Source organism: Pristiophorus japonicus, chromosome 3, assembly GCF_044704955.1.
Source record: "Pristiophorus japonicus isolate sPriJap1 chromosome 3, sPriJap1.hap1, whole genome shotgun sequence".
Classification (NCBI taxonomy): domain Eukaryota; kingdom Metazoa; phylum Chordata; class Chondrichthyes; family Pristiophoridae; genus Pristiophorus; species Pristiophorus japonicus.
The window spans coordinates 264779729-264806120 of record NC_091979.1 but is presented as its reverse complement, the minus strand read 5'-3'; the positions used below and the strand labels follow the sequence as shown (position 1 = coordinate 264806120).

Sequence of the window (26392 nt, the reverse complement as noted above, 5' to 3'; positions counted from 1 at the left end):
AGCCAGCCCCGATATCCCCTTGCTCAGTACCTCTACCATCCAACTTAACGTGACCACCCCTCGTCCGGAAAAATCCCTTATCCAGAACAGGCCAGGTCCCGAGGGTTCCGGATAAGGGAGGTTCAAACCTGTATATATATTTTAATATGTAGTTACTTTCAACTCTTGTAATTGTATTGCATTAGTGAAGTTTTTACAGTGCCAAGCATTACCTGTGGGTGCTAAATGATTTATAACTATGTTTGGAGTGATACAGCTGCATAATTGAATGCAAATAGTTCCATGGGACTGTTAATCTGTTTGTTCTCAGTGATTTGTTAACAAAGTTAATCGCTTCAAGGATTAAAGGGACGAATTTGTTTTTCTGATGGTTTTGTACTTAAAAAGTTTGTCACAACAAGATTTGTATTGTATCCTAAATATAGTTTCACTAAGCAGTTTTCCCATTCCTTCTTTCTAATTCTCCCAAAGGCAACTCTGTTCAAAAGAGATAGTAAATACTCTGATTCCTCTTTGGTATCTGCCTGCAAAGAACTATAGGAGAGCAGCCTGGGCTGACCACCCTTCTGTAACGCCAGAAATGAATTCCTAGCCAATTACACTGAAGTCTTTTGACTAAAGAACCTGAAGTGCTGCATATATGAATTAATTCTATGAGTTTCATTCAGAACACATTACTGCTGCGTTCATTTTTAGAAGAAGGATTCTGTGCAATGTGATTTTTTTTTTTAAACCAGATCTTTGTTGCAGATTTATATTTTGGGGTGACTGTAGCTGATTTTGGAAAAACAAACAAATTCACTTTGTCGATAACAGATGATACCACTTTTTCGTGGAAGTTGAGCTGAGTTTAGGTGTCCAAGAAAGAAATGTAAGCCATTCCAGAGCTGCTCTGTGTGAATTTATAGTTTTGATTTTCGTGTGCTCATCCCACGAGTTTAATTGTGCGAAAAACTCATTAACTGAGGAAATTGCTAACACCTCATTTACACCAATATCAAGAGTGAGTCTGAGACTCTGATGCTGATCACTCTGGATACTACAGAGTCGAGATCCTCCCTCATTTCCATTATCTTGCCTCACCCTGCCTTGGGTAGATGTCCGACACCAGTCTTCATCCCTCATCCCTCTGCTCCATTGGTGGTCTCTCTGCTATTATGGCCTTGCTCTCCAGAAATGACTCCCCAAGTCCATCCACCTTGCCAGCTCCCTACCACCTTTCAAAAACATTTTGAAAACTGATTATGCTTTCAGCCCCATACCCCAAATGTTCCCTCGGCTCGGCATCCATCTAGCCCCCTCCCCCTCCACTCTGTAAAGCATTTAGAGATTTCTTCCTGTCTATGATAAACACTATAGAATGGTAAGTTTCTCTTTGATGTCTTCTGTATTTAAACTGTTGCAGATCTCAGGACGCAGTTGGCAGGGGCACAAGGCAACGAAGTGGCATCATGTTGCCACACCACACTGATATCCCCTGTTGCCTGAACATCAACAGTGCAAATCAAGTGCATACTTCAGTGTTCCTCCCCCTGCTTATACTGCCCTGACATTGTTGTCATACCGGTACACAACTTGTAGCCTTTTGTGTAAAAGTCCTTTGTGAGGGCTTACAATACATGTTTCTCTCAGGAGGTGAATCCATACCAGGTTTACTTAAAAACTAAATCTGCAGTTTAAACTTGGATTAAACCTGTTCGTAAATCATGCCGTGTGTAAGCCTCAACAACCGTTCAGGTATGATGACACGTCCCTAGGCTCACCCAATAGCCATTGCTCAGTGTATCCCGTTAAACGGTCGAGATGAGAAAGTACCATGTTTGATTCCAGGTTTGTACTGAGTTACCCGATTTCAGAATTGACCTCAGTGCTATTCGACTAGTGAGAACATTATCGTTGTCCAATGACCCCTGCTAGAAAGTGTATATGTATGGATGTTGGCTGAAAACAGGATCGGGCCGGGCTCTGATGCCTTTCATGGTAAAGTAGCCTGTTAACATGCACACCCGCACGTAAAAAAGTGCTCACTTGGGAGAGGTATCAGGGATCTGACAGTGCTGTGGAACTCTACTTTAAGTCAGCACCTTCAGGAGATAAAGGGACAAAAGAAGGGAAAAATCAAAACAAAATGATATCTGTAACACATTGGCATTGCACCATTTAACTTTTACTTGAAATTGATATTTGCTTGATGTTTATGACCATTATAGGTTCAGCTTTTTCAAACAAACATGGCCATCTATTTATATTGGGTTAGTAAGGCTCCCAATCGTAAAAAATGATCCATCATGGGTGTCACTCTGCTCAACTGCTGTGCAACTATAATCTTTGTTTTTAAGTTGTATGTGCTTATTTTCTCAATTAAATTTTTCAAATGAGTGCTTAAGTTTAGTAAACGATGGCATTTTTTTCTTCTTTGGTTTTAAAAATAATTTATATACCTAGGCCACCAAGATCCTCCCACATTTATGCATTTCTGGCCTCACGTGCCCCATTGTGAATTTGTAGCCGTAATTATGCATTCAAATTATCTGCGTAGTTTGCTTACCTTGACACATGCCAGCCAATTTTCTTTTCAACCAATTAGAACAGTTTAAGGGGGAAGCTGTGCATCAGAAAAGCCTTTAAAATGATCCGCCAAGGTGTTTGCAGTGCTTGTTTAGCTTTGGGCTTGTGCGTACATGAGCTGCAAACTCAGGCCTGAATGTACTTTGGGAAATGTCTTCACACACATCCATTGTTTCACAGTAAATTCTAGTGGATTTTTATTGTGTTGTGAATTCTAATGGCATATTTTCATATTGAGTTAAAGAGGCAGAATGTTTTGGGTATTGGTCTAGACCAGATAGCCTGAGGTTCTTTTTTAGTCTAGTAATCCCGAAGCTATATCCATAGATAAATTCCCTTTAGATGTTTAATAATATATAGGCTTTCATCTTTCTGTTTGAAAAGTACACTTAAGTGTTGAATCCTTACTTTGTTGAAAAATAAACAGTTATAATGCATTGCATCTGCATCTGTTAATATGCTGCTTTGCATATCCAACTGCCAAAACACTAAATAATGAAAATCCCCAGGACCTGTCTGTGCATGTTTCTTCTGGCAAAGATCAAAATATTTGTCTATTAGAATGAAGTGCCAAAATACACTGGTTTTAAATTTGGGAGATATATGAGCTGGTTATTAAACTAGGAAAAAAACAACTGATCATGGTCAAGACAGATTGCGATTTCTTCTGACAGATAGTGTACTAACGGCATTGTATCATCTGATTGTTTTTGGTTATGTAGGTCAAAAAAGAGATCGTTAAGTAAGATCTATAAATTCTGAATTTACTAGAATATAAAAGAACAAACTGTGTGAGAGATAGTTACTTCAACAAAATGACTAATCTGTGCAATAAAAATGCTACCAAAATGCGCCTGTTACTTTTTGTTAATTTTCATCATTTAAACATACATTTAGGGTCCTTCTGTCACATTTTGCTCCTCCCCCATAACTTGCAATATTACCCTACCAAAAGGCAGACGTGGGACTGTGGGTCTTCGCCAGACCCACACTTGATACGGGCATTCGGAGGGGCATAACTGTAGCTCAGGTGGGGGGGGGTGGTTTGCTTTCAATTTTCTCTCCCGTACTGCGGAGAAGAACTGAAAATGCTGTGGGGTGTAGTGCTGTGCTGATGTCACTGACTCCTAACTCGTATGTCTCATGCAGTCGGTGGCAACCCTAAAATAAACATACCAGATTGACTAAGCCTGGCCACCAGGAACACCCAGTAAAAAAAAATGTTAATCCAAGATAATATATCAAGTGTGTTTATTTTGAAAACTGGTTCAAAAATATTGTGATAATGAGATGAGATGCGCAATAGAATTAAGAACCCTCAGTTTCGTTATGACAAATAGACAAAGTTGCCTGAGACACCTATTTGCTGGTCTGAAGTCCTTGCAATGATGAACAAATTGTACCAGGCAGAGCTCTCTGGAGCCACTTTTTTGCATAATGCAGATTCGTTAATGATATCTATGGAATTCTATCATTTTTAGACTCATTGGGAAATCTTTGCAGAGAAGCTTGAGAGTTACGGGGACCCACAAGCCCAGATAAAAGTTGTGGAAGAATGAAAATGTCAAAACTGAGATTCATGTATTTTTGTTAGACAAAGGTATTAAGGGTTACGGAACCAAGGTGGGTAGATGGAGTTACAGATCAACCATGATCTAATTGAATGGCGGAACAGGCTAGAGAGGCTGAATGGCCTTCTCCTGCTGTTATGTTCCAAAGATGGACTTCACTCACATTTGCTGTACAGGAGTATATTGCCACATCAAATTTCCAGGTCGAATTTTATATCACCAGATGGCGTTGCTTTTCAATACTGAGAGAAAGTCTCTGACTATTGAAGAACACTGCTGATCAGGAACATCCTTCATGTGCCCTGTCTTCAGTATGAGGCATCATATATTGGCCGAGAGACTCTTTGACGATGCTTAAAATGGGAGCCCTAGTGTCTAATATGGCAGGCGGCGTGTGCTTGCACATTCTACGCCAAAAGTGCGCCATCTGCCATATCGGTAAAGGCTCCAGTATAGGCATCCAATGCACACGTCCGAAATAGGCATCAGGCACTTTGCGTACGCTAATAGGGGACTTCAAGCTTGTTTGAGGTCATCTTCCTGAAATTGGGTGCCTTGAACATAGCTGGCACATTAACGCAAAACCAGCAGGAGGCGAGGTCATTTCCTGACCTGAACACCAAATCCATGTTTTTAATGGCTCTAAAATTGCAGCCTCTCCGGGTGCATACCATGTGCGCACGGGCCCAAAGAGGCCCTGCAAGTTCCGGATTTAGGCGCGCAAAGCGCATGTGCCGAAATCTGGCACTTGCGAACTGTCAAGATTTCTTTGACAGTTTCAACGCATCCCTGGGACAAGGGCCTTCGCGGGCGGAGATTTAGACTATTTGCCCAATTCTTGCCCAGCGAATGTCCTTCACTCTCTCACGCCTGGTACAAGCAGGCTACCAGATGGTAAGGCCTGCTTTTACCAGAGTAAGAATTTTAAAAGATGGAAAAATAAAATGTTATCAATAATTTTTATATTAAAAACCCTGTCTATTAAGGTAAGTTTATTTTTATCATTAAAACATTTTGTAAAAATTTTTTTAAACTAAATTTTTGTCTAATTCAATTTCAATTAATTTTAAATATGTGAAGTGTTTTTCTTATTTATTTTAAATGTTTGTGTTTTTGGGGTATCCCCATTCATAGAAATGGTAATCTACCTACAAATGGAACGCACCATTACTGTGAATGGGAATACGCCATTTTCATTGGTTGGTCCGGCCCAGGATGCATATACGCTCCTGGAATATGTGGCCTCTGCGCTGAGCCGCACATGTGGGCCGCACATGTAGGCCTCATAGCATAAGTGTTCGTGCCTCCGGGACAACCAGGTACATTTGTAAATATTTTTGTGATCGGAGGCATCCGCTCGCGGGAAGCCTCCGACTGCAATTGCAGGGCCAATATATTTACAAATCCTAGGTCCATAATATTATATATATGGACTTGTATTTACTCTGTATAGTCACCAGAGGGCTCATTCTCCGGAGTCCCAAGGATTCCATAATCCCTTGGGAGCCCAGGTATTTAAGAAGGCTTCACAGGTTGGAGAGGCACTTTGGAGACCTGCAATAAAAGACTAAGGTCACACTTTACTTTGAGCTCACAGTGTTCAGTCTGAATCTTTTTCCATACACAACAACTGACGACGAGATACAGATAGCGAACCCAAAGATGCAGAGAACAGTGGGCATCCTGGAGGAATTTTCGGAGGGAGATGATTGGGAAACTTTTGTGGAGCGACTCGACCAATACTTTGTGGCCAACGAGCTAGGTGGGGAAGAGAGCGCTGCCAAACGTAGAGCGATCCTCCTCACCATCTGTGGGGCACCAACGTATGGCCTCATGAAGAATCTGCTCACTCCAGCGAAACCCACGGAAAAGTCATACGACGATTTGTGCACACTGGTCCGTTCTAATGGCGAGGTATCGGTTCTATACCTAAAAAAGGTCTAAAGGCCAGGAAGTGGCGACTTATGTCGCCGAGCTGAGATACCTTGCAGGACATTGCGAATTTGAAGGACATTTGGAGCACATGCTCAGAGACTTTATCGTACTTGGCATTGGCCACGAAACCATACTTCACAAACTTTTGACTGTAGGGACCCCAACCTTGAGTAAAGCCATAGCGATAGCCCAGGCGTTCATTGCCACCAGTGACAATACGAAGCAAATCTCTCAGCACACAAGTGCTGCTACAAGTACTATGAACAAAGTGATGATTTCGAATTTTAACGTACAGGGCAGGTCACACATACCTGCAGCTACAAGTCCGCAGATGTCTGAGTCCACCATCAAGGGTGATGAATGCAAGCCCATTAACACCTTGTTGGTGCTGCGGGGGTGATCATCGTTTCCATTCATGCCGATTCAAAGGATACGTTTGCAAAGGCTGTGGAACAATGGGACACTTCCAGCGAGTGTGCAGGCGAGCTGCTAAGCCTGTTAAATCTGCAAACCACCACGTTGCAGAGGAGGACAGATCCATGGAGGATCACTATGAGCCAGAGCCTCAGATAGAGGAGGCAGGGGTACATGGAGTGCACACATTCACCACGAATTGTTCCCCGATATTGCTGAATGTTGAATTAAATGGACTCCAGTGTCAATGGAGCTGGACACGGGTGCGAGCCAGTCCATCATGGGCAAAAAGACTTTCGAAAGGTTGTATTGCAACAAGGCCTCAAGGCCAGTCTTAACTCCAGTTCGCATGAAACTAAGAATGTACACTAAGGAACTGATTCCTCTAATCGACAGTGCTACCGTAAAGGTCTCCTACGATGGAGCGGTGCACAAGCTGCCACTCTGGGTGGTACCAGGCGATGGTCCCACGCTGCTCGGCAGGAACTGGCTGGGAAAGATACGCTGGAACTGGGACGACGTCCGAGCGCTATCGCCCACTGACGATACTTCGTGTGCCCAGGTCTTAAACAAATTTCCTTCACTGTTCGAACCAGGCATCAGGAAATTCCAAGGAGCAAAAGTGCAGATCCACCTAATTCCGAGAGCGCGACCCATCTATCACAAGACGAGAGCAGTACCGTACATGATGAGAGAAAGGGTGGAGATCGAGCTAGACCGGCTGCAACGAGAGGGCATCATTTCACCGATCGAGTTCAGCGAGTGGGCCTGTCCTATTGTCCCAGTCCTCAAGGGAGACGCACCGTCAGAATCTGTGGTGATTACAAAGTAACGATCAATCGTTTCTCCCTGCAGGACCAATACTCACTACCAAAAGCCGATGACCTCTTTGCAACGCTGGCGGGACGAAAGACGTTCACGAAGCTGGATCTGACTTCAGCCTACATGACGCAGGAACTGGAGGAATCATCGAAGGCCCTCACCTGCATCAACACGCACAAAGATCTTTTTTGTTTTTAACAGATGCCCGTTTGGAATCCGATCAGTGGTGGCGATATTACAGAGAAACATGGAAAGTTTACTGAAGTCGGTCCCGCACACCATGGTCTTCCAGGACGACATCTTGGTCACAGGTCAGAACACAGTCGAGCACCTGCAGAACCTGGAAGAGGTTCTTAGTCGACTCAACCGCGTGGGGCTCAGGTTAAAATGCTCGAAGTGCGTTTTCCTGGTGACTGAAGTGGAGTTCCTGGGAAGGAGGATTGCGGCAGATGGCATCAGGCCCACCAATGCAAAGACGGAGGCAATCGAGAACGCACCGAGGCCACAGAACGTGACGGAGCTGCGGTCATTTCTGGGACTCTTGAACTACTTTAGTAACTTCTTACCGGGTCTCAGCACCTTGTTAGAACCACTACATGTGTTACTACTAAAAGGAGGCGAATGGGTTTGGGGCAAAAGCCAAGAAAATGCCTTTGTAAAAGCGAGAAAATTGTTATGCTCAAACAAATTGCTTGTGTTGTATGATCCATTTGGTACTAGCATGTGATGCGTCATCATATGGCATCAGGTGTATATTGCAACAAGCTAATGATTTCGGGAAACTGCAACTGGTTGCTTATGCATCCAGGAGTCTGTCTAAGGCTGAGGAAGCCTACAGCATGATTGAAAAAGAAGCATTAGCGTGTGTCTATGGGGTAAAGAAAATGCATCAATACCTGTTTGGGCTAAAATTCGAATTGGAAACTGACCATAAGCTACTTATATCCCTGTTTACCGAGAGTAAAGGGATAAATACCAACGCATCGGCCCGCATCCAAAAATGGGCGCTCACGTTGTCCGCATACAACTACGCCATCCGCCACAGGCCAGGCACAAAAAACTGCGCCGATGCTCTCAGTCGGCTGCCATTGCCCACCACGGGGGTAGAAATTTCACAGCTCGCAGATCTAGCCATGGTTATGGAAACATTTGAGAGTGAGCAATCACCCGTCACTGCCCGGCAGATCAAAACCTGGACAAGCCAGGACCCCTTATTATCTCTAGTCAAAAGCTGTATGCTTCATGGGAGCTGGTCCAGTGTCCCAGTGGAAATTCAGGAAGAGATAAAGCCATTCCAGCGCCGCAAAGATGAAATGTCTATACAGGCAGACTGCCTTCTGTAGGGCAAATCGAGTAGTGGTCCCCAAGAAGGGCAGAGACACCTTCATCAGTGACCTCAAACAATACGCACCCAAGCATCGTAATGATGAAATCGATAGCCAGATCCCACGTGTGGTGGCCCGGCATCGATGCAGACTTAGAGTCCTGCATTCACAGATGTAATATGTGCTCGTAGTTAAGCAATGTACCCAGGGAGGCGCTGCTAAGTTTATGGTCTTGGCCCTCCAAACCGTGGTCTAGGGTACACGTTGACTATGCAAGCCCGTTCTTGGGTAAAATGTTCCTTGTGGTTGTAGACGTGTACTCCAAGTGGATTGAATGTGAGATAATGTCGGCTAGCACGTCCGCTGCCACCACTGCAAGCCTGCGGACCATGTTTGCCACACACGGCCTACCCGATGTCCTGGTGAGTGACAACGGGCCATGTTTTACCAGTGCTGAGTTCAAAGAATTCATGACCCACAACGGGATTAAACATGTCACATCTGCCCCATTTAAACCAGTGTCCAATGGTCAGGCAGAGAGAGCAGTGCAAACCATCAAGCAAGGCTTGAAGAGGGTAACTGAAGGCTCACTGCAGACTCGCCTATCCAGAGTCCTGCTTAGCTACCGCACGAGACCACACTCACTCACTGGGATCCCACCTGCTGAACTGTTCATGAAAAGAGCACTTTAGACAAGGCTCTCGTTCGTTCACCCTGATCTACATGAACAGATAGCGAGCAGGCGGCTTCAACAAAGTGCATACCATGATAGCGCAAATGTGTCACGCGAGATTGAAGTCAATGATCCTGTATTTGTATTAAATTATGGACAAGGTCCCAAGTGGCTTCCCGGCACTGTCGTGGCCAAAGAGGGGAGCAGGGAGCAGGGTGTTTCGGGTCAAACTTTCAAATGGACTCATTCACCGGAAACACTTGGACCAAATCAAACTCAAATTCACGGACTACCCTGAGCAAACCACCTTGGACCCTACCTTTTTTGATCCCCCAACACACATACCACCAATGGCAACTGGCACCACGGTTGACCACGAAGCAGAACCCATCATCCACAGCAGCCCTGCCGGGCGCAACACACCAGGCAGCCCAGCAAGGCCAGCTGCACAGCAGCCCAGCGAGGGCCCAACAAATGATTCAACAACACCAGCTTTCACACTGAGACGATCAACCAGGGCAAGAAGGGCCCCAGATCGACTCACATTGTAAATAGTTGCACTATTGACTTTGGGGGGGAAATGTTGTTTTACATGTGGACTTGTATTTACTCTGTACAGCCACCAGAGGGCTCATTCCCCAGAGTCCCAAGGGATCCCATAATCTGACTCTTTCTCCATACACAACACATAATGCAAGACACTTTCAGATTGAAGATGTTACGAAGAGGAGCAAAATCAAAAACTAGTCATTCGATGACCTCAAGCTTCGATTTTAAAAGCATTTTGATTGTAGGAGGAAGGGAAGACTGAAGGGAGGTTGAGTTCTACAGTTTATTGGTTAACAATGCAGGACTTCCAGCTCTTATCTTAAAGGTAAGTTTTTTTTCCTCTCATGAACAGCCGACAGTGTGATGGTCAGTTAAATCACCAAACAAGGCACATCTAGTTAGGATGTCGTGATGCCCTAAAATAGAATACTGGTGTGGGACAGACAGGGTGCCCTTTTTCAGTAGAAGTGTGGACAAATCTACGATGCACCAAACCTGCAAAAATATAATACTAACCCAGAAGGAGACCATATATGAAATGGTCCTCAAGATATTTTTTGACAAATGCAATTGATGATGTGTTCACTTGGTGTAAGAGCTTGTACTGTTTGTACGTGAGTACACTGATGAGCTGACTAAGCTTCTTTTACCTGGCAAAGTAACTTATTTTATGTTTTATCTCTCATTTCTGAAGAGGAAAATAATCTGTGATTTTTATCACAATTATTTTTCACCAACGCTATGATTTGCTGAGCTTTTGTTGCTTCGAAAGACTCTTTTCCTCAAACTTCCACATAAAGAAATTCTCAGAAACAGGGGTAGTTTTGTTCCTAACAGTCAATCTGGAGCTCTGGTCTTGGAAGACTAACTGTAGTTAGCACTGGTCTTGTTGAGATGAGTTGGTGGTCTTCATGCTCTAATAACATGCAGCATCAAATATCATGAGGATATAGTTGACCTTTACCATCATCGTTTCTTTACTTAGAATCACAAATGTTTGGAATAATCTAATCGAGCAAGGTTTATTCAAAATCGGTTAGATACCATGATGGAAAGCTAAATGCACTACCGCTTCAATGGGCCAAATGGTTTTTCTCACCTGACTACTTATGTTATTTTCATCTCCTAAGTTTATCCTCAGATTGGTGCTATTAGTCTCAGAGATAACATTTTAATCTTTGACCCAGTTTTTCACCAATTTGACAACATGGATGTCGAGAGGGCTCTCTGCCATTGTGTTAGGTGAGGACGTGGAAATGAAATCACTCCATCTGTTTTTGTCACATTGGGCTGAAACATTTAGCACTCAACTCAAAACAGTACAGGTTGAACCTCCCTTATCCAGAACTCCCTTATCCGGAACCACCCCTCGTCCAGAACCATTCCCGCCCGCTCCGACATGAACAAATTGAAGTCCTTTCTTGCTGCCGACTCCCACAATCGCCGGCCTGACCCCACGATCCACCGCCTCCCCCCCCCCGCAACCATGATCTCTGTGCCGCACTCTCAGCCCCAAGCCAGCCAGCCCCGATATCCTCTTGTTAAATTGGATGGTGCAGGTACTGAACGTAACCACCCCTCGTCCAGAAAAATCCCTTAGCCAGAACAGGCCAGGTCTCGAGGGTTCTAGATAAAGGAGGTTCAACCTGTACTTGGGGAAGTTGTTAGACTATTTTGCTAATTGACAAGGTTGCTTTATAGAACTTATCTTACAGGACATTTGAAAAACAACCCCTGGAATAGTTGACAGACCTTTACTGAACACTATTGCCCTAAATTTGTCTCTGGAGAGGATGTGCAGTTTTATTTAGGCCACTGCTATGAGACAGAGTCTCATTAATATGTTGAGTAACAAATAAAGATAAATTCCACACATTCTAGGTCCAAGAGCATCTCTAAATTGAGGTATATGCCACATACCATACTTCAGATTGACCTTTCTCCTCTTCTCTGTTTTCTAATAAATTTTTCTCTTCCTCCTCTCTTTCTCCAATAGAAGTCTTCTCAGTTGATTTTCTTCAGGGATCAAGTTTCCTGAATATGTGTTAATATAAGTAACTTATTTTAGAATGAGATCAATTCTCGTCTCCTTCCTGCCAAAACGAAATCCTGTTCATTTTACTGGAATAATGCGAGTTATCCAAACTTGTGCAACTTGTAATGCTGAAGGTAATTTTAAAAAAAAACATGGGTTTTGCAGATTCATTATTTATTCACACTGCTTTTGGCAGCCATTGCTGTCTTTGTTTTTTTTTTCACTACCCTTCTCTGAAGATAGTGACTCATACTGGGGTATGGTTTCATCGGTGCTGGCATCCATTCAGGGCCTTACCCAAATGGCCATTTTTCATGCGTAAGCTAGTCCAGTGACATCAACAGATCATTTAACTGTGGGTAGATTAGAGCCAAGTCTGATCCTATCCTCGAGTGAGTACTTCGCAGCAGCGGATCGTGGCTAGTGATCTGGCGCAGGAATTTTGTTTCAGCTTGAGAGATGCTGAAGCCAATTTTACGTGTCGACTCTCACCCCAACTTAGATCAGCTAACTTAGCTCAGACCAAGAATTACATTTGGAGTCTCCTGATTTGCATGGGTGATTTCCATACCATATGATGGCATCCAACCACTGAGCCATTGCTTCCATACCTGCCTTCCTGTACCAGAATAATATATGCTTAAAGTATCTTGCAGCAGTCAAAATAAATTACTGTTACTCCAGCAAGTTTAAGCTGACTACATTTTTGAATCTACTGTGTAAGGTCTTATAAATCAAACCAAGCAGGAAGCCTAAACTTTGGCATGAACAAGAGTTTTCTGAATCTGTAGTCGGCTTGAAAAACAATGTTATCAACTGATTAATCTTAATTCCAGTCCTCAGTGCTCACTGGTACTGTGAATCATGAATATTCATAGAGTTTGCCATTTTCTCTCTCCCCCGCCCTTCACACTCTTCCATTACACCTCTACTTTTGGACAGTGTCTGTCCTTTGAATGAAAGTCAGGAGCTGAGGTGGTGGTTGGATGAAACAAGTTACATTCTGCTTTAAGCTCAAAACAACTCGAATTTATAAATTGTCTCTCAGACATAATGACATCAAGATGTCATGACATCATTCCAGTGGTACTTAGAGCAGACCAGCCATTTGGCATGGAAACATGATTGCTATAGCAACAGCTCATATTGTTTTAAACTTTTATGTAAACTTTTCCTAACAGCATCCCACCTGGCCAAAGATGTCTGAAAGACAATGAGACTCCTGTAAATATTTTGGGGTTTACAATATAATTTTAATTACAACTTCCAATTATTTGAGAGTGGCGTTATTTTTAAAAATGTGAAATAAAAGTCAATCATATTGTATCCTCACCCCCGCTGAATGTATATCATTAATACCTAATATGCAGCTAATCCCATCTCCACATCAGGCATCATGCCAAGCAAAGATATATGATTGTGCTATGTCTGTACTCCTTGTGTCAAATAAAATGGGGTCAGATTGCAATTAGCAAAGATTATATATACAGGGCTCGATTTTCGGGCGTTAATAACGGCGGGGCAGTCCTGATACCGCCCGGAAAATGTTTGCACCTCACTCAGCAATATTCGGCAGCTGGACCCTGATTGTGGGGCGGAGCACGAAGGGAGATGTTGCACGCTGAAAGCTGGCCGCCTGCCCAGAAGAGCTTGCGGCTGTCATTGCCACCCCTCTGGGGCAAAAACAGAGGTGGCAACAAGCCAAAAGTCCAGCCTGCAGTATTCTCCTGGACTGTCTACATTGAAAATGGTGGCCCTGCCTTCCTTTTTATCCTCGTCAATTTCTCCTCTTCTTCTAAAGGCATTGACTCCTTGCCTGGGGTATGGCCACGTGGACATGTAGCCACCCTCCAGTACGTTACTTAAGTGGTCATTCTTCAAGTGTGAATGTAGACAGTAATTGTTTTTCAGGCTATTCAAGTGTGTGCGGTAGTGCAGTTGAGCTCTATCCTGTGCTCACCCAATGTCCACACACATGTACTCCTCGTAGGCGTCACTAGATAGCGATCTGGACCAGGAATATAGATTGATTTTTCTCCTCCTTAACCCAGGAACACAGACCAGTTTCAGTAGCTCTACCACTTGCCTTCTGGAATCAGCTAACTCCCCACAGACCTGGGACCAAACTGAGGCCTTCCTGGCCTATATGGCTGAATGACTCAGTGCATTAACCAAGTGAGCCATTGTGGGAACTAGCCATCTATTTTCCATTAAACCTATTTTGAAATATTAGTAGCTTTAATATGCATATTAATTTACCATGCATTAATAAAAGAACTTCCAACAGTCTCGCATACAATTCCCTTTAAAGCAGGTTTTTTTAAGATCTGGAAGGAGGAAGGGAAGGGGGGGAACTGCTGAACAAAAATTGCAGTTTACTAGAGTTTAATGTTGAGTCAAATTGTGGTTTGAACTTTGCCTGAGAATATGCCTGACGAAACAGAAACTGCGAGAGCAATTTATCAACATCCTGTCAACCTTGAGATGTGTTACTCCCTTGCAGCAGACTTCAGGATGTGTTATTTTTTGGAATATATATGCAAAGTTGAGAACTTTTTACTTGCTTATTGATATAGTTGGAGTTAGATTTTTAGTGAATGTAACCCTGTTTCAAATGGAAGACAGGCTCCTGTGTGTCTATAATATGATCTGATGAGAATTGATACTGTACCATGTGATTTGTGAAGAGGTGATAACTGGATTGTTTTACAGGAGTCTATTGTAGTCTGTTAGAAATAATCAATTCACTCTCCAGTAACTACAGAAAATAGTAACTCAATCATTTGGTGTTCACAATCAGACCCGCTGCCTCTGATAGGCACACTTCTTTCAAAAAAAATTAACAGTGCCTTTTAGCTCCACTGTTGTCCTAGTTTTAAAAAATATAGAACTGGTGCCAATTTTCTTTGGGATGTTTAAAAATCATTTTTGTGGTAATGCTGTCATCTTGCTTGATTGAAAGCATTAACCATTAAACACCCTTGAAAATCAACCTTGGTAGACGAGAGCTTACTGCCTCTAATTTAAAATGCTTCAAGACATGTTGTGAAATTTTCCTGTAGACATGTGAGAGAGCAAAAAGTAATGCATTGAAATATTCTTTTATTATATATATCTGGGTAGAGTTTCTGCTTTGGGTGCAATCGGCAATCTGGGTGCAAATTGCGCACGTTTTGAGAAGTGTTTTTTTCTCGAGATTCTGCTCAGATACGTATATCGGCAAACACAAAATTTGCCATGAACCAGCGCTTTAAAATGTCCGTATTTTGAAAAAAGATTTGCTTTAAAAAATATTGCTTGATATATTTAAGAATGGTAACCTGGTGCAGTTTAATTAATACAGCCGAAACTGGGTTTATCACCAAAAAAATAAGCATCCCAGTGTCAATCCACCATTTGGGATTCTTCATCATCATCATCATCATCATCGTCATAGGCAGTCCCTCGGAATCGAGGAAGACTTGCTTCCACTCCTGAAGTGAGTTCTTTGGTGGCTGAACAGTCCAATACGAGAACCACAGACTGTCACAGGTGGGACAGATAGTCGTTGAGGGAAGAGGTGGGTGAGACTGGTTTGCCGCACGCTCTTTCCGCTGCCTGCGCTTGATTTCTGCACGCTCTCAGCGTTGAGACTCGAGGTGCTCAGCGCCCTCTCTGATGCACTTCCTCCACTTAGGGCGGTCTTGGGATGTCGCACTTTATCAGGGAGGCTTTGAAGGTGTCCTTGTAGCGTTTCCGCTACCCACCTTTAGCTCGTTTGCCATGAAGGAGCTCCGAGTAGAGCACTTGCTTAGGGAATCTCGTGTTGGGCATGTGGCCTGTTATGTATGTAAACTTGTAATTACCATGTCTAACCACCAGATTAACCATATTTTAAATAATTGAAAATGACTTTTTTTTAAATACACAGCCATTTGCGAGTTATATTGGGGTACAGTAGTCAGCTTCTTGGTCATTTAAAAAAAAAAATACATTCAAAAGAATGTGTCATACGTGCCTATTAGTGCCCTTGCACCATAAGAACCAGCTTAATCTTTGGAGCCTCCTCGAAGGCCTGCAAGTGGCAACAGTTAGCAGAAACTCCCAATGGTGATTAATTCATCCTGGAGGTGTGCCAGTTTTGTGAGTGGGGCTTGCTTTGAATGCAATATTTAAAAAACTAGTGAAAAAGATCGCGGCGATTCGATTTGCACTGAACGCAATTTGCACTTAAACTTTTGTGATATGTTGCACCGAATTCAGGTGAATTGCACCAAAAAAAGCCAGCCCAACTCTACCCCATATTCTTTATTTTTTTTTTAAATACAAATGTTGGCAAATTTAAGTAATGTATTGCATAAACTATTTGCAATGTAACTTAATTCTGAAAGATCGACAATGGTACTAATGTATGCCAGTAACTGGGCAAACTGATTTTTCCACAGGCTTTCCAGTGTATGCAATCAAATTGTAGTTTTGTGTGAAATGACAACATTTTTCCATTAAACATCAGGAGAAACACTGCTACTGTTTCTCAGCAAGATTGCAGATAATTGATGACTGTGAGAAAAGTACTGCTCAGCTTTGCAGGTATCAAAAGACAATTTCCATTCCTGAAAATAAAACACAGCGGCTGCTAATCCAAGCTTATGTGATATTACTGCTTTCTTCTTTCTGCACGATATATGATAAGCATCCTGATTGGTACATGGACGCTCAATCACAACACTGTCAGCATTTCAGCATATGGTTAAATTAAAATAGACCCTTTGTGATAAAATTGGGCAAAAAGAGAGTTCCTCATTTCTAATGCTAAATCTGGGGCCATTTTCACAATCTCTATAAATTGCTATAAATGGTCAAGCTTATTTATGAGGGGAAAACATATCATTTAGGAATAAGATTCCAGTTGTGTTCTGGTGCAGTTAGTGCAAAACAGAAGTGACGGATTTGTGGCCAAATTGAAAACATAATTCTACTTATTTTGATTTTACCACAAAATTCCAGGACACACCCAAACATTTAAATAAATAACCAGTTTGGCAAAGGTGGGGGGCGGTTTATAGTCTCAACAAAAACAAAGACTGGGATGTTAAGACATTGGATTGTGCACCTTGATAATGAACTTTTACAAATGCTGACCATCACAACTGAACATAGCCAGATAGATTCTCGGGGAATTGAGGGATATGGGGATCGGGCGGGAAAGTGGAATTGAGCTTGATGATCAGCCATTATCTTCTTGAATGGTGGAGCAGGCTCAAAGAGTCTTATGGCCTACTCCTTCTAATTCTTATGTTCTTGCTTACAGTTTGCAACATAGCTCACGAGTATTATTAAGTCCCCAAATTGGTATATTTTGAAGGCAGGGGAAGCACAAATTTTTAGAAGTGCATATTGAAACCCACTAAGATACTTAATCAGTGACTATCATGACTTATTTTCTGCGTGTATTATTTTCATGTCGCCTTTAAGTTAGTTTGGAGAATCATCAGACAGTAAAATTAAAGTCATGATGCAACTACAACCCATCATCTATGTTTTATTTGGTGAAATTGGGTTATTGTGACACACACAAAATGTTGTCACAGAAAGTTTTCTTTGTGAAATGTAGCAGGAATTTTGGAAAGCTAGATCACCTTCTCTCGGTGTTTTAAGTAAACTATTTTCAAATACGTGTTTTAATGGCAGCTTCATGCATCCTGAAACAATGTGGGTCAGCATCAAAGATGTTCTCCAAATTAAAGTGAAACATAACATTTCATTTTCTGTGAAGATAACAAAAAAATTGATTTTATTCAGTACAGCGTATGGTTTAATATTAAGACCAGATGGAATGAGTCATGAGTCTCAAATACAGGAGCAGTCACTACATTCAAATGCCTGCGCCTATTGCTGTCTTAGGGAATCCCATAGCCGCCCATCTTTGACTTATAATTAACTCTTCCAGTACAAGAAGTTATTTTGCTCAATATTTTCCTCCTCTGCCTTCACCCCTTCCATTAAACCTTCAGCTGAAAGCTGCAATCCTTGCTATAATGGTATGGGGCCATTTTTAAACTCATCTCGAGATTTAGCTTTTCTATAAATTGCATCAGCCATGATCTTATTAAATGGCAGAGCAGGCTCAAGAGGCCAAATGCCTACTCCTGCTCCTGTTCCTTATGTTTTTATCAACAGCCTGGTGCTTGCATGTAATTTGCACAAAGAACCTCATTAAATCTCATCAAAAATGTGTTTCTCTTTTTTAATTGAAAGCTGACCTACTGAAATTTCCAGCCTCTAGTTCTACATGTACGCTACTTGTTCCAGATTTCGCATGCATGCAGTCGGCCAGACCACAAAGTGGAATATAAACAGAAAATGCTGGATGTACTCAACAGGTCAGGCAGCATCTGTGGAGAGAGAAACGGGGGTAACGTTTTAGGTCGATGACCTTTCGTCTGAACTGGAAAATGTTAGATGTAACTGGTTTTAAGCAACTACAGAGGCGGGAAAGGGGGATGGGGATGGAGGAATGAACAAATGAGAAGCTCTGTGATAGGGTGGCAGGCAGGAGACATAACAAAAGGGATGATAGTGCAAGGCAAAAGGCAGTGGTAATGGGACAAGTAAAGAACCGAAAGATGGGTCTAGAGGAGGTGCAAAAAGCAACAGCAGCATCATTACCAGCTCCTACTTTCTGTGAAAAATGGGAGCAGTGGTTGTGACTGAAATTGTTGAACTTGATGTTGAGTCTGGAAGGCTGTAAAGTGCCTAACTGAAATGAGATGCTGTTCCTCAAGCTTCCATTGAGCTTCATTGGAACAGTGTAGGAGGCTGATACTTCTTCCCCTCGGCCCCCCCCCACCTCAGCACTCAAAACCTGTCACATCTGTAACATTTTCCAGTTCTGACAAAAGGTCATTAACCTGAAACGTTAACTCTGTTTCCCTCTCTACAGATGCTGCCTGATCTGCTGAATATTTCCAGCATTTTCTGTTTGTATTTCAGACTTCCAACATCCGTGGTATTTAACCTCTGCATCGATAGCATGTCGTTTTCAGGGCATTTTGTTCAGCCTCAAAAGCCTAGTGCTCTTTGCTAACTGCTGCCCATGACTTTCTTTTAGCCTTATTTTAAATAAACAATTTTCTTGTGACTGCATTTGTTTCCGTCGTGGTAAAGTTCCATCAAAGATCACCAGATAGTGATCAGGAGAAGAAACTATGGCTGTGTTTTGCCTTCTCTTGCCCAGGAGCGCTGAGAGCAATGCAGCTTCAGGTCACCTCAGACGAGATCAGCTGACTCGGCAGAGATTTGAGACCATCTATACTTGACCACAACCCACTACCTGTCGGACAGAAACCAAATATGGGTTGGCATCGACGGAAAAGAAGGGGAAAAACATTGACCGGGAGGAAAAATCCCTGATCAGTGACCAACAACATACTATTTGTTTTTGTTATTGCTTTGCTAATATTTATATTTGTGGAAATGTTTATGACTCATCGGACGTTTAAAAATGTTACAGCACCATTGCTTTACTCATTTCTTAATCTAACGGCCATTGTAGAGAATTTGCTCTTTTTATGGTAATTTCAAAAAGCTGAATGATCTCTGTAGTCAGTAGAGAAGTAAGGGAATACATGCTATTTACTACCCTTTAGTGCCCCTGTGGCCCTCGAGAGTTTTAATAATTCCCTTATGGCAGTTCTATCACTTTGTTATTCATGTTGTGGAACTCCTTGAGATCCACTGGGCTATCCAGAGTGTTATTTTTAATGTTTTGAAGCATGCCCAATTTCCAGTTGATAAATCTGTATTTCAGTAGCTGGTGATCAGTAGTAACCCCGCCTCCCCCCCCCCCCCACCCCCCATTCCAACTCCATTGTGGCTACATACTTGTAGCTCTGGCCTCGTTTAAATATAGTTTACATTGAAGGTTCTAATGTTACTGCAAGTACACTGAAAATAGCACCCTTCAAATCTTTTCTTGTAGCTAATGCTTAGTTTTCCTTATTTTCTGTATGTTTATTTGCTTTCCCCTCCCTTCAGGGCACCTTCCCCTGTTCACTCCCACACCGCCATCATACACCAGTTGAATGATTGTACAGGTGGCCTACTCCCATAGCCCTGATCATATCCTCCGTAATTGGCTGCAGGGAAACATGCAATTGCAACTCTGAATAACTTGTCTTAGAAATTGTCATTTAGATTGTCTAGGAAAGCAACGCATCTTTGCTTGCAGTACCTTCCTACTGATCTGCATGTCTGCGATTGCAAACTTTGCAGAGTCATACACCAGCCCACATTCTTACATTTGTGTGGCATGCTGCATTAGTGAATTCATTACTGCATTATCAGACTGCCATGTTTATCTTTTTTCTTTAAATCTATCCGCTTTACGTCTATCTATCAACAATCTATTTGAAAGAGGAGCCACAATACAATAAACTGCCTCTAGATGTCTGCAGTGCACCTTTACACTTACAGCCTCAAAAGATCACATTCAGTTTGCATCAAGATGGTCTAAACTGAAAGTGGTGACCCCAGGGTTTGTAGCTGGGGATTCACTGATTGAGGTCATGTATCGGGGGGATATTAAATTCCCTGCCCATTACACATTCTGAGCCTTTTGTCCCAACGGAAAACAGAACTTTTTTTGGGGAGGCGGGGGGGAATTAGCCTGATATAAATCTCCTGTTTTGCACTCCCAATCAAGACCAAGAGCTATTCGTGACTACCATCAGAATAAATAAGTCTGCACCATTTATACTAAACCACTTGATGCTCATTTGAAGCTGTAGTGTAAATGGGAGCTGAATTAATAAATCACATCACTCAATGGCTGAGGACTAGATCTGTATTAACTTTTTAACTTCATTGTTATTCTTGTAGTATTCTAGAAATATCTGTCAAGATTCAATCTTGCTCACGATCCAGTCAGTTTGCAAATGACTTATTTAAGGGGTTCCACTTTGTGTGGTGTTTTTAGAGGGAATATCCTGGTAAAATGTTATAAATTATCTTTCAATACAACTGTCCTGTCAGTGATGGTTTCACACCTTGTATTTTCTTGTAAGATTATCCCCTTCCCATTACTTCGCTTGAAGCCAAACAACAAATGACAGCTATAATGGAAGATAGGTGTCTATTCATCAGAAGTTGGAGGCGGAAAGTGCTGTTTTGAATGGCATAAATTGACAGCTGCAATAGAAGTTAAGAGCTTATATGACAAAACTCTGTGGGTAGCAGAAGACAAAAGTGCAAACAACAAAAACACAACACTTGGGTGCATTGTGAAGAATGAAAGATGTGTGGGCTTATGATTTTAGAACCCCTCTGATTTCTTCCAGCCTTATAATACATTCCCATCCATCATTTACCTGTCTACAATACCAATAAGCTTTAGTCAATTAAAGATTCAGATGATTTTAGTGCCATGAATTTCCTTGGAGACATAGAAAAGCAGGTGAAGAGATTTTATGAAGAAACTTTGTGAAAGGAAGATGTTGATAATGGTACTCTTGAATCTTTTTTCATAAGATTGAAGAGTACAAAAATTAGAGACTTATAGTGGCTGCTGAATAGGTGCTGGACTGTGGATTATGGGTATATTATCTGCTCCAATTCATCCTCTTCGCTCCTCTTTCCTCTCCCTGGGTTTTTCCGGTCACCCTCTGGTGCTTGAATAATGAGCGTCAACAGGACATTTGACTGTGGAGAAGACCACACCTGACCCCTCCCAACCTTACTGCAAGTCCACGTACTTTCCACTAAGGATCACTGAATCGGGAGTGGGCAACCTGGCCTTTTTTTTAACCTCTCACCTTCTCTCTCACAGAGGCCATTTGTAATGCCCCATACTTTGCTTCCACTGAAATCATGGGCCTGGATTCAAACCAGGCATCTTCTGCTCTGTATGATATGTCTCGCATCTGGTTTTGCCTTTAGTCGATAACCCATCTGGCCATTGTTCATATAAGTTTAAGATGGACTCTCTTGTTGGCCTGCATACTAATTTTTAAAACTGTTGATGAGCCTCACCGATTACTTTAAGTGCTACCTCTACTGCGTGATGCATGTTGATCATATTGTCATGATCCGTTGTATGTATTCGTTATACGAAGCTGATCAAACCTGTTTCTAAAATTCTTTCTCACACGTCCTCCCCCAATCTGGTACTCTGACCTTTCATTCTGCTATTTTCATCTACAAAACCTACTTCTTACTTTACAACAGTGACTACACTCCAAAAGTACTTCATTGGCTGTAAAGCGCTTTGAGATGTCCGGTGGTCATGAAAGGTGCTATATAATTCCAAGTCTTCCTTTCTTTAAGACCAATACATTTCAGCGTTCCTGATGCACGGAGACTTGGAGGGAGCATTTTATTGTAATAGTATGACGCTGAGATTTTTTTTCAAAGTACTTCTTACATTTTTCAGACATTTTTGTCCAGATCACATCCACTACCACGCATTCTACATTTGAGACAGATATGGCTTTTGAGAGAAAAAAAATAAACACCGCGCTGTGTAAAAAAAAAAGCAGGCTAATTCAGTCTGGAGCCATGCAGGTAATTTTCCCTTCAGCATTTTTGCTTGGCTAAGACAGGTTGGGCTGTGATTGCAGTCGCCCTGTCTGCTCGATCTGGCATGGCTTACATACCAGGGGCACATTTTGTTACAGCACAGACAGGAAGATGATCTGATTGGCCTGGGTCCAGAGCATGTTCTCAAAGGTTCCTTTGATTGAGAGTCATTTGGGCCCAGTGTAGTAAATACTGTGTGCTCCCCTCATTCAGAAATGGGCATTTAACTTTCAGGAAAAAAATGAACTACGTTAGGCACGGGTCCAATTTCACTATTCTCATTTTGAAAATGTTATTAGTCATACCGATAGATATCGGGACTAATATTTGCCAAATATGTAAGAGATGGCAAATGTACGCCCATTACTGCAATTAAAATAGAGTTACAATAGCATCATTGTCTTTGTCAGTCATTTTTTTAAATGGGTGGAGTAAAACCACATATTTAAACATAAAAGAAGCTTTTTTCCTGTCACTAATATCTATTGTAACTGCCTCAGCTGTCTTGAGTACACAAAAATACCCAGGTATTATCTGGAGTATATAGAGAGAGAGAGAGATTGGGATCATGGTCTGGATTTTGATTTAAACTTTATAAAAGAGCAAAGTTGATAGCATGAGTTTTTTTTAGGCAAAATTAAAAGTTTGTTTGTGTCTCACTCTAACTATCGCTTTGACAAAGGTTAAGGGTTGAGCCAGTGATCTATACATTAAGCGTAAATGTTTGAAAAGTAAATAAACAACTTGATGAAAAGACCAATTTTCAAACTTTAAAGCTGATGTAAAATTCATACGTAAAGCCATATTAAAGCTACAACAAGGTGTTTTGGGGAATTGTGGTTTGAGTTGAGGTCAGAAGCATATTTCCATAGAAAATGCTTCAAATGTGAGCGCCTGAGGGCAATAGTTACAGATAGATAGATATAGCAATAGAAAGCCAAATGAACAAACAGAAATACCACTCTGCATTTGTTTGTCATATCTGATGTGATTCGTAAATAAATGAGATTAATTAGTAGTGACACTGAAATCAAATTATTTCCTGTAAAGACAATCACTTTGAAAAGACCCTCGTCTTCATGAAATAAATGCAATGATGTATCCATATGTAGAATAGCTTCATAAAATATAAATGTACTTTCTTGAAAGCTGAATAAAAATAGGCTCTGATATCTAAAGCACCAATTTAGTGTCGAGCCCCAGATTGATTGATACACTGCACTTCGAACGTAGTAACAGCGCACATTACACTTCCAAAAGAGTGAATGGTGATTAGCTTGTGAAGTACTGTTTAATTGTAAACCCTATAACAGGTAGGTTATGTCAAATGCCGTAACAATATACAGTGCACAATTATGAACCATTGTGCGTTGCAGTCTGATGTGTATATATTCTAAAGTGTTTAAGGCCTTAATCCACAGATCTCAGCATTGCAATGACTGAAACACACCTCCAGTCCCAGGAGGATAGTGGGCAGAGAGTTTTATTTTGTAATGACCTTTAGAAAGTACAGCACTTTGCACTCATTCATAACACTGGTAGAATATTTGAGGTAAGCCATGTCTAGAACCAAAAAGGAACAGCTGATCTTAGACCAGACTGGATTGATGCTTGGGTAGTCTTTTATATTTATAATTATATTTACGTGTATCATACATTTCATAATTATGCAGGTTGCTATGTAGCTCAAGCTAAAGTTGTCACTAGGGTTCCAGTAAACAGTAAAGCTGGGTGTGTCCTCTTGAATTAAGTAAAACGCCCTGGATTATAATTGGAATTTAGATTTAGTCGTTCCAAACTTAGAATGTGTGTGGCACGAGCATGTTTAGCTGGGATGAGGTCTGTCAGTACTGGAAGTTGTGTTGGGCATAATTTAAGGTGCTGAATTAAATGAATTACACAATGCAAAAAGACTATCGCACAGCATCAAAGCATATAGACTAAAACATAATTTTCTAACCTGGGTGTTAATATCATGTTGAATAAATATCAACACTGGATGTGATATCAAAGTGAGAGGGTTGTAATCTATCTGTATAATTACAAGTGTATAGTGTACGCCACACCTTAAATGCAAACTCCACATGCCAAATGCACCTAGTGGATTTTGATTAGTTCAAGTAACTACTATCTGTTAATGTAACTATGAAAAGCCACCAATCAGGAATCAGTAACCCACACAAAATGAGCCAGTCAAATTGTTCATTTCCCCCCCTCCTCCCCCTCCCCCCCCCCCCCCGCCCCCCCCACCAAAAGCTACCAATATGGAATCAGCAAGTACCACAAAGCAAGTAAGCCAATCAAATTGCTGAAACAATTTTTTCTGGCATCTTTGCATGGCCATATAGTTTCTTCAGCCAACTAACTTTTGGGTTACTGATTCCTGATTAGTGGCTTTTCATGGTTACATTAACAGATAATATTTACTTGAACTAATCAAAATCCATTAGACACATTTGGCATGTAGAGTTTGCATTTAACTTTAAGCAACTAAAAAATATGTAGAATATGAGCACATAAAAGGTGAGACAATTCACAAAGAAATCTGGCCAATATATTTTTGAGACAGAGGCTTGCACTCAGGAGCCTGGGACTTGAGATTTGTTTCTTTCCTGGAGCTTACTTTGTTCAACCATCTTGAAATTTTCCAGTCCTTCATGCACCAGTGTTCACGAGCAACCTCAGTGCCAAAACCAATGGGTTCAGATCTGGATTTTAAAGGATTTCCCATCCACGGTTTATCTTTAGCTGGCCAACTACAAAGAGGTGCCAGAGCCCATGAAAAGGCATCTCATCGATAATTTTGCAGGTAAGTCTGAGGCCCTGCTCCAGAGCTGTGGGGAAAATAAATAAAATTAATTAGATTCACACAATAAGGTCATGTGAAACCAGTGCTGCTGCAGTCTGTGGAAAGTCTCTGGAGTTTGTTCACAACATGTATGAGCTGAGGGGGCACTGTCTTCATGGAAAAGTGATTGGTAACTTTTTTGGGAGGCAGTAAAAGAGGCATAGAGAGAAACAGAAAATGCAACACCAAAAACAAAAGAATTAGAGGGGGGTTTCTAAAGTCTAGTAATTAACTGCATAGGTGCCCTTTTAATGACATGAGACTTCTTAATGACTGCGAATCAAATTCCTTTGCCCAGAAAGTGAACAATTAAAATGATGGAGTCGTCATTCTTTCAGCTAGTGAATTGTTGGGCCGTACCTAGGGAAATGTGTAAATTGTACAATAATGCATCGCATAGTGTAGCAACATGTCTGCTGACTCATTGTGAGCAACTCCAAGGAAGATTCATTAGTGTACAAGTCCGAAAGCACAGGATTTATATCCGAGGTAATGGGCCGGAATTTGCTGGAGCGGCGCATCTCAGAGCATACGCGTTAGTTCGACTTTTTCCCACACCCTTCATGTCAAAAGATGTTTGCGCCCTAACTTGCTGTGCACAAGCTGATAACGGTGCGGCGAGAGCAACAGGGCATCTGGGACCTTAGTGAACGATGGGGAAAACAGTGGATCTCCTTAACCAATGAGATGTAAGGATTGAGAAAGAAACAGAGGAGAGATGGAGGGTGAATTCGAGTCTAATCAGATACCAACAGAGAAATAAAGAGGGGGAAAGAAAGATTGGATTAAGAGACAGGGAAAAAAAGACAGGAAGGAAAAGTAAGACTAAAAATTAAAATTTGACATTTTAAAAATCTCCCAACAACTCACTAACTGAAAGAATGAGACTCCACCATTTTAATTGTTCACTTTCTGGGTAAGGGAGGTTGATTAGCTATCATTAAGAACAAAAGAACATAAGAAATAGGAGCAGGAGTAGGCCAAAGGTCCCTCGAGCCTGCTCCGCCATTCAATAAGATCATGGCTGATCTGATCATGGACTCAGCTCCACTTCCCCGCCCGCTCCCCATAACCCCTTATCCCCTTATTATTCAAGAA

General features: G+C 41.7%; 1 protein-coding gene across 7 annotated transcripts in view; it reads left to right on the top strand.

Annotated features, from left to right (window-relative positions):
* vti1a (vesicle transport through interaction with t-SNAREs 1A) overlaps positions 1–26392 on the top strand; it is a 441138-nt gene that overhangs the window by 354618 nt on the left and 60128 nt on the right. Inside the window, exon 9 of one of the 7 annotated variants that reach the window (XM_070874986.1) lies at positions 19109–19372. The exons of the other annotated variants lie outside the window; for them this stretch is intronic. Coding sequence (XP_070731087.1) covers positions 19109–19190 — 82 coding nt within the window. The 3' untranslated portion in view covers positions 19191–19372. Of the gene's footprint in view, positions 1–19108; positions 19373–26392 lie in introns of those variants that run through there. 7 annotated transcript variants of the gene reach the window in all.